The sequence below is a fragment of the Ruditapes philippinarum genome, unplaced genomic scaffold (genome assembly GCF_026571515.1).
Source record: "Ruditapes philippinarum isolate M1 unplaced genomic scaffold, ASM2657151v2 ctg2170_1_1_1_1, whole genome shotgun sequence".
NCBI lineage: Eukaryota > Metazoa > Mollusca > Bivalvia > Venerida > Veneridae > Ruditapes > Ruditapes philippinarum.
In genome coordinates this window covers 154,925-171,404 of record NW_026855272.1, presented here as the reverse complement: position 1 = coordinate 171,404, position 16,480 = coordinate 154,925, and the positions used below count along the sequence as shown (strand labels likewise).

The 16,480-nt window shown below is 30.8% G+C and overlaps 1 protein-coding gene across 1 annotated transcript; it reads right to left on the bottom strand.

The window, feature by feature from the left end:
- Positions 1 to 446: 446 nt before the first annotated feature.
- LOC132742716 (uncharacterized) lies at positions 447 to 15,780 on the bottom strand. The gene is made up of 8 exons (XM_060731182.1): positions 15,616 to 15,780; positions 9,510 to 9,617; positions 3,346 to 3,669; positions 3,017 to 3,100; positions 2,047 to 2,165; positions 1,519 to 1,597; positions 986 to 1,015; positions 447 to 463 (listed from the first exon to the last, which is right to left on the bottom strand). The coding sequence occupies exons 1-8, from the start codon at positions 15,665 to 15,667 to the stop codon at positions 447 to 449; spliced, it is 813 nt and encodes a 270-aa protein (XP_060587165.1). The 5' UTR covers positions 15,668 to 15,780.
- Positions 15,781 to 16,480: the final 700 nt, after the last annotated feature.

The following is a 16,480-nucleotide window of genomic DNA, read 5'->3' as shown; positions in this document are numbered from 1 at the left end:
TTCCCTCTATTGTCCTCTTAAATTACGTTTGTTTCAAATGAAAACCCCATATAAAATGAAAAATACCATCTAATGCTGTCGTAAGCTAACTTAAAGCTATTTATGATAAGACAGTTGTTTTAAACTGTTTCCGCTGCCTCCAAAAAAAGAAAGAAAAGAGAATAAAACAAGATATACAACCCTTGAAAATTATAAGACGTCAAATGTTAGAGACTGATAGTTTACTAATACCTTGTGCAGAAAGTAATGTTGGTTCAAGATTAAAGTACTTTTCAAGTGGAATTAATTCATTCAGAGGATGAACCTTTTCATTTTAGCAGTTGTATTAATAAATTTCATTTCATTGATTATCTTCATTTACATTTTTCAGAATGTTGGTACCGATGCCTATTTGTGACAAAATACTGAAATAGACAAGGTGCGAAAAAAAACTCATTTGTTATATATTAGTTGAGTTTTTTTCCTGTATGAGTCAATGAAAAACATGCACATCTATATATCAATACAGTTTTCAAATGTTCATTGAAGTTTACTGAGTATAATGGGTTAGTAAGAACAAAGAAAAAGTTCCAAAACATGCGATAACTTGTAGTTAAAAGTTGTGCACATCATTTATTTTATATTCACGTTTATGCCGTATTTTGTAATGGCTGATACATTTAGATAGTGAAATAACAAGTACATTACAACCATATATAAATGAGATTGATTTTAATTAATAATTAACATGACTGCAGATGTTTAACCCCTCCAAATACATTAAAATAGACTTGTCCGTGTTACAATCTGGGCCAAATGAATTATTACTTTAGAGAAACTGTCAAATATACTGAATATACTGTCAAATAAACTGAAAATAAAGAGAGGCGACATGTTTACAAATTTATTATTAATTATTTTTTGATATCGGGATTAATTGAAAATGGAAAAGTGTACTGTCTGTAGGTACTTAAAAGAAGTTAATAGAATTTTAAGCAAGCCATACCTGTTGCCGATTCATAATCAATGTTCGTAACTGAAAAAAAATCAATTAAACAAAGAAAAACTCCATTAACATTGCACATTCATTGCAGAAACATATTATTTAGATAATGGCACATGAAGAAAATATTTTTCATCCGTTTTAAACATCATGGCAAAGTTTATAATTTTTCCTTATTATGCACAAAGCACACATTTTACACAACGTATATAGACATTCATAAATAGTTGTTTATATTTTGATATTATTATAGTTATATATTAGTTTTAGTTATGGTGGACCTTAACACATCAAAGACATAGAAATATTTTTTTTCGATTAAGGTAAACAAGTTTTATTTACTATCTGAGGGTGTAATTATCTAGAATAATATATGCTTTAAAAGACGTAATAGACGTAGTTGTAAACTGGAAAAAACAAAACATCTCGTCATCTAGTATTTAAGATATAACCAATAAAGCGAATGTAAAACATGAAAGTACTTGAAAAACTTTAAATGCATACATTTCTTTGTTCAAAATACCCCTAAAACATACCTGTTGGGTTATAAAAACAGTATGTAAATTTCTGCGACACTGTTGCCATGTCAAATTGGGGACAATTTGTATCTGGATCCTGTAATGATTAAGAAGCACTATAAACTAATACCGATGTTATTTTGTTATATGTACAATTAACCAATTAATTAAGGATGACAAAAAATACAGAATTCGTTGTTTAAATTCTTGGTCATTCTTCCCATCGAGTACTCGGTTATACAACTTAGCCTTTTCTGCCAACAAACTTTCGAGAAACGAGACGGTATTTCATTTATAAGAATGACACCAACAGCAATTCACTTTTGTGGCTTATCCTAGAAATATGACAAAAGTTCCTTAAAAATGAAATATATATATATATACGTATAAACACGTGCTAATCGCCAGTTGATGTTAAGTGTGAATAAATTACCTTTCGACATGTATTTATAAAACAGTATATTGTTATACCTAAATAACAATAAATATACCCAACATATTTATTTTTAAATACTTCGGATACAATAAATATAAGAAAACTCTTGCCTTTTCAAGAATGAAGTCAGTTTCCAACATTTTGAATGATACATTTGCATAAGAATCTCCGGTTTCCGTAAAATTCGTTTTTTTACACACCGATAACGTCAAAAACTCTTCTGAATGGCCTTCAATGGAACGTAATATTCTTTATTTTTTATGTATGTAATCTTTATATTAGTAATATGTACACACATACAACGAAAGCAAATGAAACGGGAAAAAAGCAAATGCTATGTAAACGATTGAATCGGTTGTACGATATTAATACTTGAAGACATCGACGTCATACCAGCCACATTCCTTATCATGTAAACATGTAATGGAAGTGATGTTATATAACAAGAATGAATAACAACAACAATAATATAGTTAATAAATTCACTCAGCCCACCGAACTCTTAATTGTCTGATTATGTGTGTAGAGAATCCGATAAATAAATAATTACACATTTATATGTTATACTTGTGAGTGGATTACTGATTTATCTTTGAAAATTATATTTGATAATTTAAAAGTGAAAATTATCGACCTATAATTTCAAACTTTCCAATAAAGAGACTACTTTTTAAAGATTTTCACCATATGGTACCTTACCTATAGTGACAAATATAATATCTTTTCCGTTATATAAGTGTATATAAAACCAGATTTAATTTGGAAGGATGAAACGGAATTTCGCCAGAAAATGAGGCATTGAGTGGGGAAAACCGATTTTATTATACAAGTTATTATTGAGTAAATTTCATATAAATTTTAATTAAAGCATAAAATAAAACGAAAATTTGATTCTTTGTTCTATTAGATGTATTTTGATTTCATCTCGTGAACTTTAAAAACATTATTCTCACGTGCGGTCACGCCACTTGTATCAATAGAGTTTTTTTTAAAAGCTTACACGATGAAATAGAATTTCATCTTAAAACACACAAACAAACATCCACTATATATTTATTATTTAATTTTAAATATACATACCTTCTTCAGACACTGTAATATTTGGAACAACACCATATGACATAAATTCAAATGTAGGAAGTTGTATACTAGATTCTTGAAATTCTAAAAATATAGTGATACAAAGATTAGTATGGTCTTTTTAGTATTTTTAAAAACATTTCCAAGTATCTTTCACATTAATGAATATAAAGGAAGTGATGTTTAGATAAATCGGCGAAAAGCAAAGTGACGAAAATTATAAAATGAAACTTGCAGACTCTATTTAAATAAGTTAGTAAGTGATATTGGAAAGTGAGAATCTGATAAGAAATTAGAAATTCGTCAAATATCAAAGAATTGAAATATACCTGAGGGGCATGATACGCCGATTTTATAAATGCTGTAATTTCCTGGAATCCATTGCCCTTTATCAAGCATGACCTCATTTCGGATTTTTACACAAAACTGAAGCGTCATCATTGATGTTTCCGCATGGTATGACGAGCTATAGTAATCACCAAAGAATTTGTCAAAAACCGACTTATCGAACCCAAACTCGATATCATAGAGTGTCATATCGGCAATCAAAGAGCTTTTCAGCCATCCTCGCGATTGTGACTCCGGGCAGCCATATATGGACATAGGTATTGCGTATGGCCCTGGTGGCCACATGCTCAGCTTTTCCTTTCTTTCTGTAAACAGGAATTGTAATGCAGGTTAATATTAATTTTAAAAGCTTTTTAAAGGCATTTCGTCACAAAGAATGTTTCCAAAACTTCAAATGTTTAAATAATATTTCGTTCCAAATTTGTTTGCGCGAACCATTTTCCTTTTCATTTAAGGCCCTTAAACTATTTCGTGTTAACACAAACCTTTTTTATACAAAGATCAATGCCTGAAACTATTTAGTGTTAACCTTTTGCAAATTACATACTAGTATTCCATATTTGGATAAGAAATCGTGATTTAAAAAAAAAATCTTTTCCAAATTCCAATGGGAAAAGTGTCAAAAAATGTCAGACCATGACCTAATTATCTTATTATAACCCCGAAACGAAGTTTTGGGGGGTATGTAGAAGTCATCCGGTGGTCGGTCGGTCAGTCGGTCGGTCGGTCAGTCCAGAGGTCTGTTGCATTTTCCTTGTCCGCAGCATAACTTGTAGATTAATAATTGGAATTCTATACAACTTCATACAATGGTCAAGCACATTGAGAGAAAGTGCAGTGCATAACTCAATCTTCCCTTACAGAGTTATTGCCCTTTGGTACTATTCTTTGTCCAGAGCATAACTTGGAAATTACTGGTTGGAATTCAAAACAACTTCATACAATGGTAAAGCACATTACGGGAAAATGCAGTGCACAAGAACCATAACTCTATCTAAAGTAATTACAGAGTTATTGCCTTTGTTACTTTCCCATTGCTTTTTTTTGTCCGAAGCATAACTTGAAGACTTATGGTTGGAATTCAATATAACTTCAAAAAAAGGTCTAAATCATTAAGAGAAAGTGCAGTGCATAACAACCATAACTCTATCATGACTTATTCCTTGTCTGGAGCATAACTTGAAAACTACTGGTTGGAATTCAAAACAACCTCATACAATGGTCAAGCACAATAAGATGAAGTGCAGTGCTCAAGAATCATATCTCTATCTGAAGTTATAACAGAGTTATTGCCCTTTGTTACGTTTCCATTGCTTTTTTGTACGAAGCATAACTTGAAGACTAATTTCTCGAATTCAAAACAACTTCATACAATGATCAAGCACATTTAGAGCACATTTAGAGGAAGTACAGTGAACCATAACTCCATCTCCACTCATTTAAGAGTTTTTGCCCTTTGTTACTTTTTCTTGTCCGGAGCATAACTTGAAAAGTACTGGTTAAAATTCAAAACGACTTCATACAATGGTCAAGCATCATTAGAAGAAGTGCAGTGCACAAGAACCATAACTCTGTCCAGAGTAATTAGAGTTATTGCCCTTTGTTACTTTTCCATTGCTTTTTTCTTGTCCAGGGCATAACTTGAAAACTACTATTTGGAATTCAATACAATTTCATACAATGGTCATGTATATTGTGAGGAAGCGCAGTGCATAGAAACCATAACTCTTTCTTGACTCATTTAAGAGTTTTTTTCCCTTTGTTACCTTTTATTGTCCAGTGCATAACTTGAAAAAAAATGGTAATAACCATAACTCTATCTTAATTTTACAAGATATTTTGTTACTAGTAACTTTCTCATTTCCGAAGAAGTCTTGCGGGGTTATTAATCACATTTAATGATAGTTCTAGTTGTTTTTAGTTCAAGACATATAATTCTGTCACAAATCATCGGGCAAATACCAAATTCGAACTTGGCTTGTATATTTTGGTTGAATACCTGTACATGCGAATTCAACCTTACACTAATACTTGTACTTAGATTAATTGTTTTGTGGCTAGTTATTATGTAATAAGTTTCATATTTCGTCTGTATAACTAGGGTTGAGTGACTTAAAGTACCATGCCAATGACATTTCGGTGACATTAAAACGTTGTGATAAAAAAGCAACAGTTGGTATTATTTTTATAAATGATTTGTTGGGGTATGACATAAGATAAATTATCTGTAAGAACTCAAATAAAACGTCATAATAATAAATAAATGTTAACCTTTTGACGCATTAATTATTTATTGTTGTAAATCCTCCGCAGTAATTTGGTTATTCATACACTACTTTCTAAGCTCACATTAATATGCATTATGTAGACCCTTGAAATGTTTGTACTTAATACAATTTACTCATCATAATTATGTTACGTGACTGACTCATAATTTATTCAGTCCTTACATTAAAATTTACGTAGTTAATTGTACAGAGTTTTTAAATTAGTTTTATTATACATTACACAAATAATGCATGTTTGTAAGTATGTAAATGAGCTACCCATTAAAGAAAATACATCACAGAAAAAAAACACTATTATTTTTAAATATAATAATTAACTTGGTCGAAAGAAACAGCAAACTATATAAGATAAACAAACAAAAATAAGGTTTATACTAATTCCTGCAGATTTGTTCTCATAACTTAGCATGCTTTGTGTTACATTTCTTTGAATAAGATAAGTTTGTTACAACATTTAACAGCTCTATGTCACATATGCATGCATATCACAAGGAACTTTCAAATAAATTCACAGCTCTATAGTATAAAAACACAAGGAAATTAATTTTACATTCAAGGTCCATAGGATATTAAACACAAGTAATCTTATCTCATATTTGGAGCTCTAACGTATATTAAAGACAATGACGTCATATGGGCAGCTTTAGGCACTCAAAAAGTACTTATTTCGCATTTAGAGCTCTACAGAATAAGACACACATTGACAATACCTTAGATTCACAGCTCTACAACATCATAATCACGAGGATATAGGCATCACATTCTCAGTTTTACAGAACTAGAAACACAAGATACCTTATCTGACATTCACTACTCGACATTTCATTAAAGCAGAAAAGGGGACGGCAAATAGGCCCTCCATACATGTTACTATAAAAGGTGATACACATGACTGTAAATATTATGAATTAATTCATCAGTTTGCATACTGTTTGCATCCGTAGCGCCGCGGAACAGTCAGTCACTTAATGTCATGAGCTGACCGGATTGCTTCAGCTTATAATTAAAGGGAAGAATGTATTGAATCAAAAATGGAAAGTCATACCGCACAGATCGTTAAGTTATGAAAATGACTTTAGCATATCAATTTTTATGTGAGTTTCAGTAATAAAGGACGATGTAGCCGTTGGAATTTTTGGAAGATGATACAAAAATCAGCAAAATGTCTAAAGAAGCCAAAGTCTGCCTCAAGTGCATTGTCATATCAATTGTCTTATAAATATTATAATGTATGTCATATACTTTTTTCTTTTTTTCCACCGGTTCAAAAGAAACGGACAGAACACGAAATTGCTAAAAGATGGACGGACGGGCATACTAATGTTATATTATTAAACCCCAAAGTTCCTTCAGGTTAAATTCAAAAGTTTATTGTATAAAGCATGTAAGTACATTAACAATAGCACAATACAATTAAATAATATTATTCTAATATGGATTACGGCGAGTAGATACATGTATAATGTTTTCAGAAGAGGCAATAATATTTCTAGCACACATTTGTTTGTTAACAATATTTCTATTTGTTAATATCATACACACAACATAAATCAAACACACTAAACGTTTGCTAGAAATGATGGCAAAATGGTTAATTATGCGTTCCTTTTTCTCATTTCAGAGTAAATTAATTTAAATGGATATGGTGGAGTTAGATTTTCAAATTTACAATGATTATTTTTATTCTCAATTTGCTTTAATGCGGACATACTAGTTAAAAATGATATTCACTTTCAACGTGGATCAAATTACAAAAAATACACAATATGTCTGCTTTTATTAAATTTTCTTATCTTACTGTTTCGATACGAAATATATGGGACGAAGTTCTAAATCTGTATAGTGCATTTCACTATTTATCTTCTTGAATAACAACCTTTTCTAATATACAAAAATAAAGTTTAAAAAGTGCATATAACTACAGTCTTCCACAGTTATTTATGTCAGAATACCACATATGTTTATAAGTATCATTTATCTTCGTTGTTGAAAGATTGGGATTCCAATAGCTCATTCATGTGAAAATCCATGATTGATAAAAAAAACTGATTTTTACGGTATGTCCGATTATTATTATTATTTTTTTTATTATAATTGTTATTATTATTTTCAATATTTATTATTATTATCATTTATTATTATTATTATTATTATAATTGTTATTATTATTTTCATTATTCATAATAATTTATTATTATCATTATTTATTATTATTTTTTTATTATTATTATTTTTATTATTTTACGGGAATCAGGTTTCCCCAATAAAATATAGACACATTTGTTTGTAGACTTTTTGTAGCGTACATTGCCTTATTATCTTAAACGAGTTTACAGCTAACATTTTTAGTAATGGTTTTCTGTCAGCGGAAAGCTTTGTACATGTCTATCTTGACAAAACATTGTTGGTAATAAATACAATATCACCTTTCGCCTGAGTTAAGCAGTTTATTATTCGAAATAACCTATACAGAATGAGGATTCTGAATAAAAACTTAGTCAACTATCGATTAACTTTTCTGGAAAAAAATATTAGATCTAGTTGATATTTTTTTCAAAATCAGTTGACCATTTTGAAAGCGTTTTTTTTGTTGTTATTGCTGTAAAATTTGCGTTTACATTTTAGCAAACACATTTATTAGTATTAAATGCTATGATATATTTAAACAAAATTATTAATGAGTTATGATACATTGCTATTTATACAATTTTTGACAAGTGAGCCTCTGAATTTAATGTGATATTCACCGGCAGATGACGTATATCCGATGTCAATATGATTTCCTACTGGTGAATATCATATCATATTCAATGTGGCACTAGTCAATAATTGTTTTATAATGTGTTAAAGCAAATATATATTATTCATAAATTATACACTATAAACACTTATTTCTAACTCCTCCTCCATCTTATAAACTTTCCTCAGAGTTTCAATTTTTTTTAAAAAATCAGAAACACACGATAAAAAGCATTTCCGTGTTTACATGTGTAAAAGCGAAAAAGAGACGTCATTTAAATCGCTGTAGTGCACATTTAAAAGTTTATAGTCATCATTGCAGTATGACTAGTAAAATAATAATATTTCTTAGAAATATGCCATAAAAAACATTTATAATATACGAGTACACGCGTAATAAACAATCTACGAAGTATGGTCATTTGTTATGAGTTTCATACTGGTCTACATTGGAACAATTCGTTTCAACTAGTGAATATGATAATTATGGGACCCATTAATATGACTTTTATGAATTGTTCTGTTCACTGTTGTTTGAAACCATTGAGATTGCAACTATATTAGGATCACAGAATAACACAAATCAATAAGTTATATGATATACATGTATTAAAACAAATTGAATTATGATGCATTAAGACAAAATGAATAATGAGACATTAAAAACAAAATAGTTAATGTTGTTTCTCAATTCCTATGCCTTGTAACTGAATGAGTAAAGATCTCGCGATGCGCGGATTTTTTTTTAATTCATGTTTCAAGTTAAAGACACTTAAATTTCGTATATACTTAATGCCAAATTTATACCACACTTACAACAATATTGTTATTGGTATTATAAAGTTAGCAACGTCTTTCAAGATCACACTCGCAAGTGATACAAGTTTTTGTTAGCTCATATCAGGCATGTGAAAAAATTGGGTTTCATGTACAAATAAATTTTATATCAAAAGAGTAATCTAACATAATGTAAAAAAAATCTGCAAAATTGTGCATAAAAAGTTTAACAATTAACTACGGGAACTATTTCAGGCCCGAGTGTACATTAATATAATTATTGACCTTCCGTGATTAAGCTTCTTGCTACCATATATTATTTCACAATATCTTTTACATACCTTTACTAATGTTAAGGTTTTCACAGGAAATTTGGTTTGTACCATTTTTGAAGCATCTCGAGTATGGAAACTCTGTTGGCTTATAAACAACCTCACGTTGAAGAGATACTGAAATAGAAAACAAAGGTTTTATGCTTTTAACTGTGTATTCAATACATAATTGGAAAGACAACTCAACACAACAGTATTCAAAAATAATCTGTCTCGGCTTTTTCTTATGAAGAATGTTTAAACTGTGAACAATATGAATACAAATGTAAATACTAGGTCGCGGCCATTTTGACGAGTCCTACTTTTGGAGACAGGGATGACAACGTATGCGATACATTGTAATGAAAATTGAGTTAAGAACTTTAACAAACAACAATGATTTAGCTGCAATATATTCGAAACAATCTTTACATTGAAGATGAGGCGATGAATTTATTTGTATTTTACATGTATATATTGTAATATATATCTCATACTGAAATTTTTTTTCAACCCAAATTCTTTTGTTTGGTCTGATTATTTCATATACTTTGATCCAGTCAGAGCCGTTTAATTCGATTAGAATTTGATATTAAACTGTTCTGATTCAAGTTCCTATTTTTATATTTTATTAATACATTTTAGTAACTAAAACTTTAGAGGATGTTTTGGGATGGTTGTGTTATCCCAGATATTTAGGACAAATCGTTTACCATGGCGCAAAACTTTTACGGACAAATACCAGCAGATAATTTGATTATCTTTTTGATTTCCAGAAGATGGAATCTTTTGAGCCTGTTTCTTTATATAGTTATGACGAAACATTTTTTTCTTCCAAAGACTGTCTATGGTAATTAGCAACAAAAGGAATAAAATCAGATAAGTTATCCAGGCTAAAGCTATATGCGGTTTGTGGAAATTTTTATTTGACAACTGATCTTAGACATTGTGTTTAAAATAAGTTTGTCTCTTACAGATGATTCCAAACTTTCTTATGTAAAATTTATTGTCGGTCCCTTGCATAGAAATTGTTATTACTGTTATGCTATTCAGAAAATCCGGCTAGGTTTGCCTGTTCCATTTTTTTCTTTTTGTTTGTTGTTGTTTGTTTTTTTAGAGGCGGAAAGCGGTTATGTAAACACACAAACTAACTAGTTCCACGAGGTGATTTTTTTGTGTTTCGCATGAACTGCTTTCGTTAATGTCGAATCCTTAATAATATATTCCAATACATTGGTTTTTCTCTATAAAAATGCTATAAATACTAAGTTCATGGCACTAGTGCATGTAGTGAGCTTCATTTAATAATTTGATCTTGAAGACAATGCCTTTAAAAGCCACATCACAAATTATTTTACATTTAGTTTTTATCATAAGTTATGTCAAGTCCAAGCATATAGAAACCTGTTAATCAATTTTAGCATAATTCATTTTTTTACTTTGATGGTAAATGTCAAGGTTACATTCAAATGGTGTTGTTTTGACTAAATACGAAAACAAGCCTGTCAGGTATCCGCCATTTAGTGCACATTTCTGCGTTACTTATTGCACGAATCGTGCGTTATTTTCACATTCCGGCGTTACTAGATATTCACGGTGAATATGGTGAATTTATGTTAGCAGCTGCCAAGAATAGCGCGGAATTGATTGATACATACTGCATACGTAATCAGGGACGAAACCTTAGTGTAGTGTAAAATGGTCCGTATGGGATATGACCAGGATATGCCCATAACCTTTCTGTTGAAAACTAGGAGGCAGTTACCGAGAATTAGCGCGGGAACGATTGTTTCTCTGCATGCATACTGCATACGTAATCAGAGACTATACCCTAGTGTTATATGGCCCTAGTGGGACATTCCGAGGATATGCAAATGACCTTTAGGTATTGATTGTTCAAATATAGTTATGTTGAAAGCAAGTAGGCAGTTGCCGAGAAATAGCTCGGAAACGAATGTTACTCGATATACATACTGAATTATTAATGAGGGACCATGGGTCTGTCTGGAACATGCAAATGATTTGCGAATTAAATGCTCCCAAAGTGTTCGTTAAAATCCAGTCAGTAGTTGACTAGAAATAACGCGGAAATAGGCGATTTCAATTTTTCCTCAAAGCTTTTGATATATTTCCATAATTGTCATTTTACAAATTTACTACATGTATTTTATTTTTTTATAGAAATGTTTGTCAATTTTATGTAATATATAATCGTTCGGATAGGCGTTACAGAGGTTTACTATTTGAACGATGTTCTTCTCCCATTTTAAAAGTTACTTTCATTTTTATTTTAATTATTAGATATAGATATACAAATAAATTCTTACAATTAGAATCGAGTTGCTTAGGACATTATTTATATATTTTTTTATTTGGGAAGAAGCGCGTTACACAATTGCAAGCGGCAACAAACTACTCATTCATTGTCTGGAAATGCACATCAAGAAACCCTTTCGTTCCTTCTAGTCCAGGGTTTACAGATGTCAATTCGTACAAAACATTTAGGAATATGCGCAGGAATTGGATAGGGTGAGGCGGGGGTGGGGGCATGGGGGTTGAATTACTTTCACTTTATGACAGAGGCCGTTCTAAAGATATTTAGGAATTCCAGTCCGGACAATTCAAATTGTAGCATCCTTAAACTTAAAACCCTCACTTGCATATGTGAAAAATACGTACCGATATGTCTCATATTTTCTGTGAAATTTTCGTTATACTAAGAGGTGGTTGAAAAATAGGGCTTCAGAATTTCAAAGCACCTTTTTGTGCCAAATTCGTACGAACTTGTCACACAAGTGTGAGGAATTCGAGTGAATTGTTCACATGTGTGACGAATTCGTTTTTGTGAATATTGAGGTTCAACATACGCAATTTATTTAAGCCTATTTGTAACAAAATGCAAATTATTTGACGTGCGCCGGGAACTGAAACCAATGTCGTTAAACAAATTAAGTAACTAGAGTAGATATTTTGTAAATGATTTGTTGTAATGTAAAAAAAAATAAACTTATAAAAGTTATAGGTTGTATGTGTGATTAATTATCTATTGGCGTTAAAAATGAATCGCCTATAAGATTTGTCACGGACTTTTGGTACAACCCTAGTATCAGTATTTTAACAGACAAAATCGGAAATGTAAACGTCTTCGTGATTATTATATTTTAAAGGAAGAACTCTACTGAGGTCTAAAGGCCTAAAAACATAAAATTTGAAAATCTTAAAAATATGTGAAACACTTAAAATGGTAAACCCTGCAAAGGATTATAAAGTAATTTACTAAAAGCTGATCTGATTATCTATTTTCTGATGCGATTCTTCGCTGGATTTGAGTGTAAAGCGTTTGAACGCTTTTCATTTTCTGGTCATTTAGAGCAATAAAAATGATAATCCTGGAAAAACTGGATGAGGGTGTGACCTGAAAATGTGCACACAAGTTATTAGCCCAGAACTTCATCAAATTGTACACCAATCTCGGGAAATTGTTTCCAGTCCCGGCACGTCAAAAAACGTCAGTGGAGTCCCTTTAAATAAATACCATACATTTCTCAACTAGCAGGTATAGCAGTTATATACAATTTAATTAGGTACATATTGATGCACAAATGAGCAGACGAATTATATCCTAAAACAATATATTTTATTTCTCATTATTTATAGCCTTAATTGTAATATAGTCGTAGAGTTTTTATGTATTTATAAGATTTTTGTTTGTTCATTCATGCTTTGATAATATTTTTGTTGGGTTTACCTGCACACAAACACAGCAGGAGTCACATCAGGACAACTGTCCGGCATATTTGTTGGAGGAAGACCTCAGGTGCCCCTCCGAGCATACGACGAGCATCTGAGTAGAACCACCGATGTTACGTAAGCTAGCTTGATAGCTTCCTCACATGAAAGAATTCAAAGTCTCTGGCGGGATTTAAAGTCATAGTCATTAGCCACTTGGCTATGTAACATGTTTAAAGTGACATTATGCCCATCTAAGAGTATATAGGGAGTGAACAGGTGAAGATCAAAATAAGTTTTCATTTTGCCATATTTCCTTAAGGTCGCATAAACAATAAATAACGCACAGATCCAAACAAAATTTCTGTTTTTTGTTTGTTTGGATTTTTACGGCACGTCAACACATAACTGGCCATATCGTGCCGAATGCTATTAAAGGCTTAAAATGTTATGTAAAACTTTGTTAATGACAATAGAAATGAACCAATTAGATCCTAGAATACAAGTTTATCTCTTTCAAATAATCAATTATGTTTTTGATGGAATTGTATTAAAAAGTTCTTTGAGTGAATTTACAGAATAAAATCTATTTCGGGCCTTTGAAAAATCATGACATTCAAGAAGAAAATGCTTGACAGTAAAATTTTCATTACAACCTACACAGAAAGGGGCATTGTCATTTGTAAGGAGATAAGAGTGGGTAATTTTAGTGTGTCCAATTCGGCATCGAAGAAGAACTGTTTGATCACGGCGGTTCGACAGAGATAGAGATGGTGATACATCAAGAGACGGGTTTATATCGTGAAGTTTATTAAAAACGGCTTTGTCCCAGTTTGCTTTCCATTCAGATGATACGAGTGTATTTATAGCCGGTCTTAAATCACAAGCAGGTAACAATAAGTCAGTTTTTTGAAAATTTAATGATTGTTTAGCTAAAGCATCAACTTTTTCATTTCCTCGTATTCCTACATGACTTGGAATCCAATATAATTTAACATATTTTGTTTTTAGTATATCATGAAATCGTAAAAGAAGTTTCTTTACTATGATATTGTCAGATTTTTTATTTGTAATGGATATTAAAACAGAAAGGGTGTCAGAAAATATCACAAATTTATCGTGGGTATGCTGTGCTATGTATGATAATGCTAAATCGATAGCTTTTGCTTCAGCAGTAAAAATTGATGCATTATCTGGTAACCTCATACAAGATGTAAAATTATTTTCAAACACAGCACCTACTTTGCAACCTTCTTTTGAACCATCCGTATAAATATGTATAAAATCTTCATGTTCTTTCTTATTTGCTAGAAACTTCTTTTTGAAGTATTCAGGTGAATTTGATGACTTTTTTTTATATTTGAAAGGTTAATATTTATTTTCGGGGAATTATAAGTCCAAGGTGGAACATCCTCATCGTCATTTTGAAGGATACTGTCTGAATTAATTTTAAGTTTATCTAAATCATCTTTTAAACGAAGGCCTAATGGTTTAATTTCCTTTGGTTTGTTAACAAATTTTTCAGTATAACTTGGTTTGAAAATAATATTTTTAGCTGGATTTTTGCTATTAGATGAAATTCTAGTTGCGTATTGAAGTGATAGCTTTTTTCGACGAAGATGAAGCGATGGTTTCCCAGCTTCCGCATATAAACTTTCTACAGGTGAAGTGCGAAAAGCACCTCAAGCTAAACGTAAACCCTGGTGATGTATGGTATCTAGCATTTGAAGAAATGATTTTCTTGCAGACCCATATACTACAGAACCATAATCTAATTTTGATCGGATAAGACTTCTGTATAATTTCAATAATGTGGAAGAGTTTGATCCCCAATTTGTACTTGATAAAACCTTAAGTAAATTTAAAGCTTTTAGGCATTTAGTTTTCAAATGTTTAATATGTGGTATTAAAGAAAGTTTTTTATCAAATATAATTCCTAAAAACTTAGCTTCATCAACTACTGGAATTTTAGAACCAGATATGTAAAGTTCAGGGTCATTATGTTGTTTCCGCAATCGACAGAAATGAACACATTGAGTTTTTGACTTTGAAAATTTAAAACCATTTTCTATTGCCCACTTTTGAATTTTATATAAATTTTGTTGAAGTTGCCGTTCAATTGTTCTCATACTTTTCGATCGATAGCAGATAAGAAAATCGTCAAAATCTCTGTAAATATCCATTAGAATTTACTTAAAACACTTAGATAATAGAAAGAGTGGGGCAGCCTTTTAAAATTTTAGGCAGATTTATGATTTTATCCTGAACATTTTCAAATATCAACAGTAGGTCAAACACCATTTTGACAGTCAATCTTTTGAAATTTAAAGTCAATTCAACTCAACTTGACTGAAAATATAAGCATAAAGTCACTTTAACTTTGCAAGTAATAAAAGGTAAAATTTACCTGTATTTAAATAGCTGACAATAATAAAGATGATGAGCCCCTTCCAATCCATTTCAGTTGAAGATAAATATGAAATTTCACAACAATCATTGAACGTCTAAAATTTGTGGTTAGCAATAAATCAAACGTTTCGTTACCTACATAACGAATAAATGTTTGGGCTGTTGTTTTATTGCGCTATGTCCCTGCACATATAAACTAGATGAAATTTATTTGAGAGGTAATCGTGAAATGTCAAATTCTGGCATTTGGCGACAATTAACTAATTAACTATTTTATGTCAAATTTGTAATTGCATATGCAATTATGTGGCAAATTGCTTCCAGAATTCTACAGTATTGCAATCGCTTAATTCCATGTTATGTCTCGTCAACTACTGACTGTCTACAGTTACCACAAATTTGTTTTGCTTTTTACATGTCTGGAATGTTAATAGCAAAATTAACGCCACTATTATTCATTTGCAACTGGAACAATATAATAAAATGTTTGTAATAATATAACGAAGTGGCAATCATGTCAAAAACAAGCAATTATCCATAGTGCCAATAAAATGTTTCAATGTTTCATTTGTTCCTCAAAAGTTTTCTCAGTACGAAAAAAACTAAATGTTTACAAGTCAAAGTATTTATTAGCATAAACATATATAAATGTTTTTCGCCACACATAATTGGCGGTTAGATTAAATAATCTAATCTAGAAGATAAGTCTCATTCAGATAACCATTGTTGTAAATATTGATCATGGATTCTTTGAATAATTAATTTAATATTCATTTCAGAGATTCTATCACAATTCCACAGGCAAGAAAAACCAAGGTCATGTAATAACTTTTTTTACATTACATGACCAACTATTTAACAAT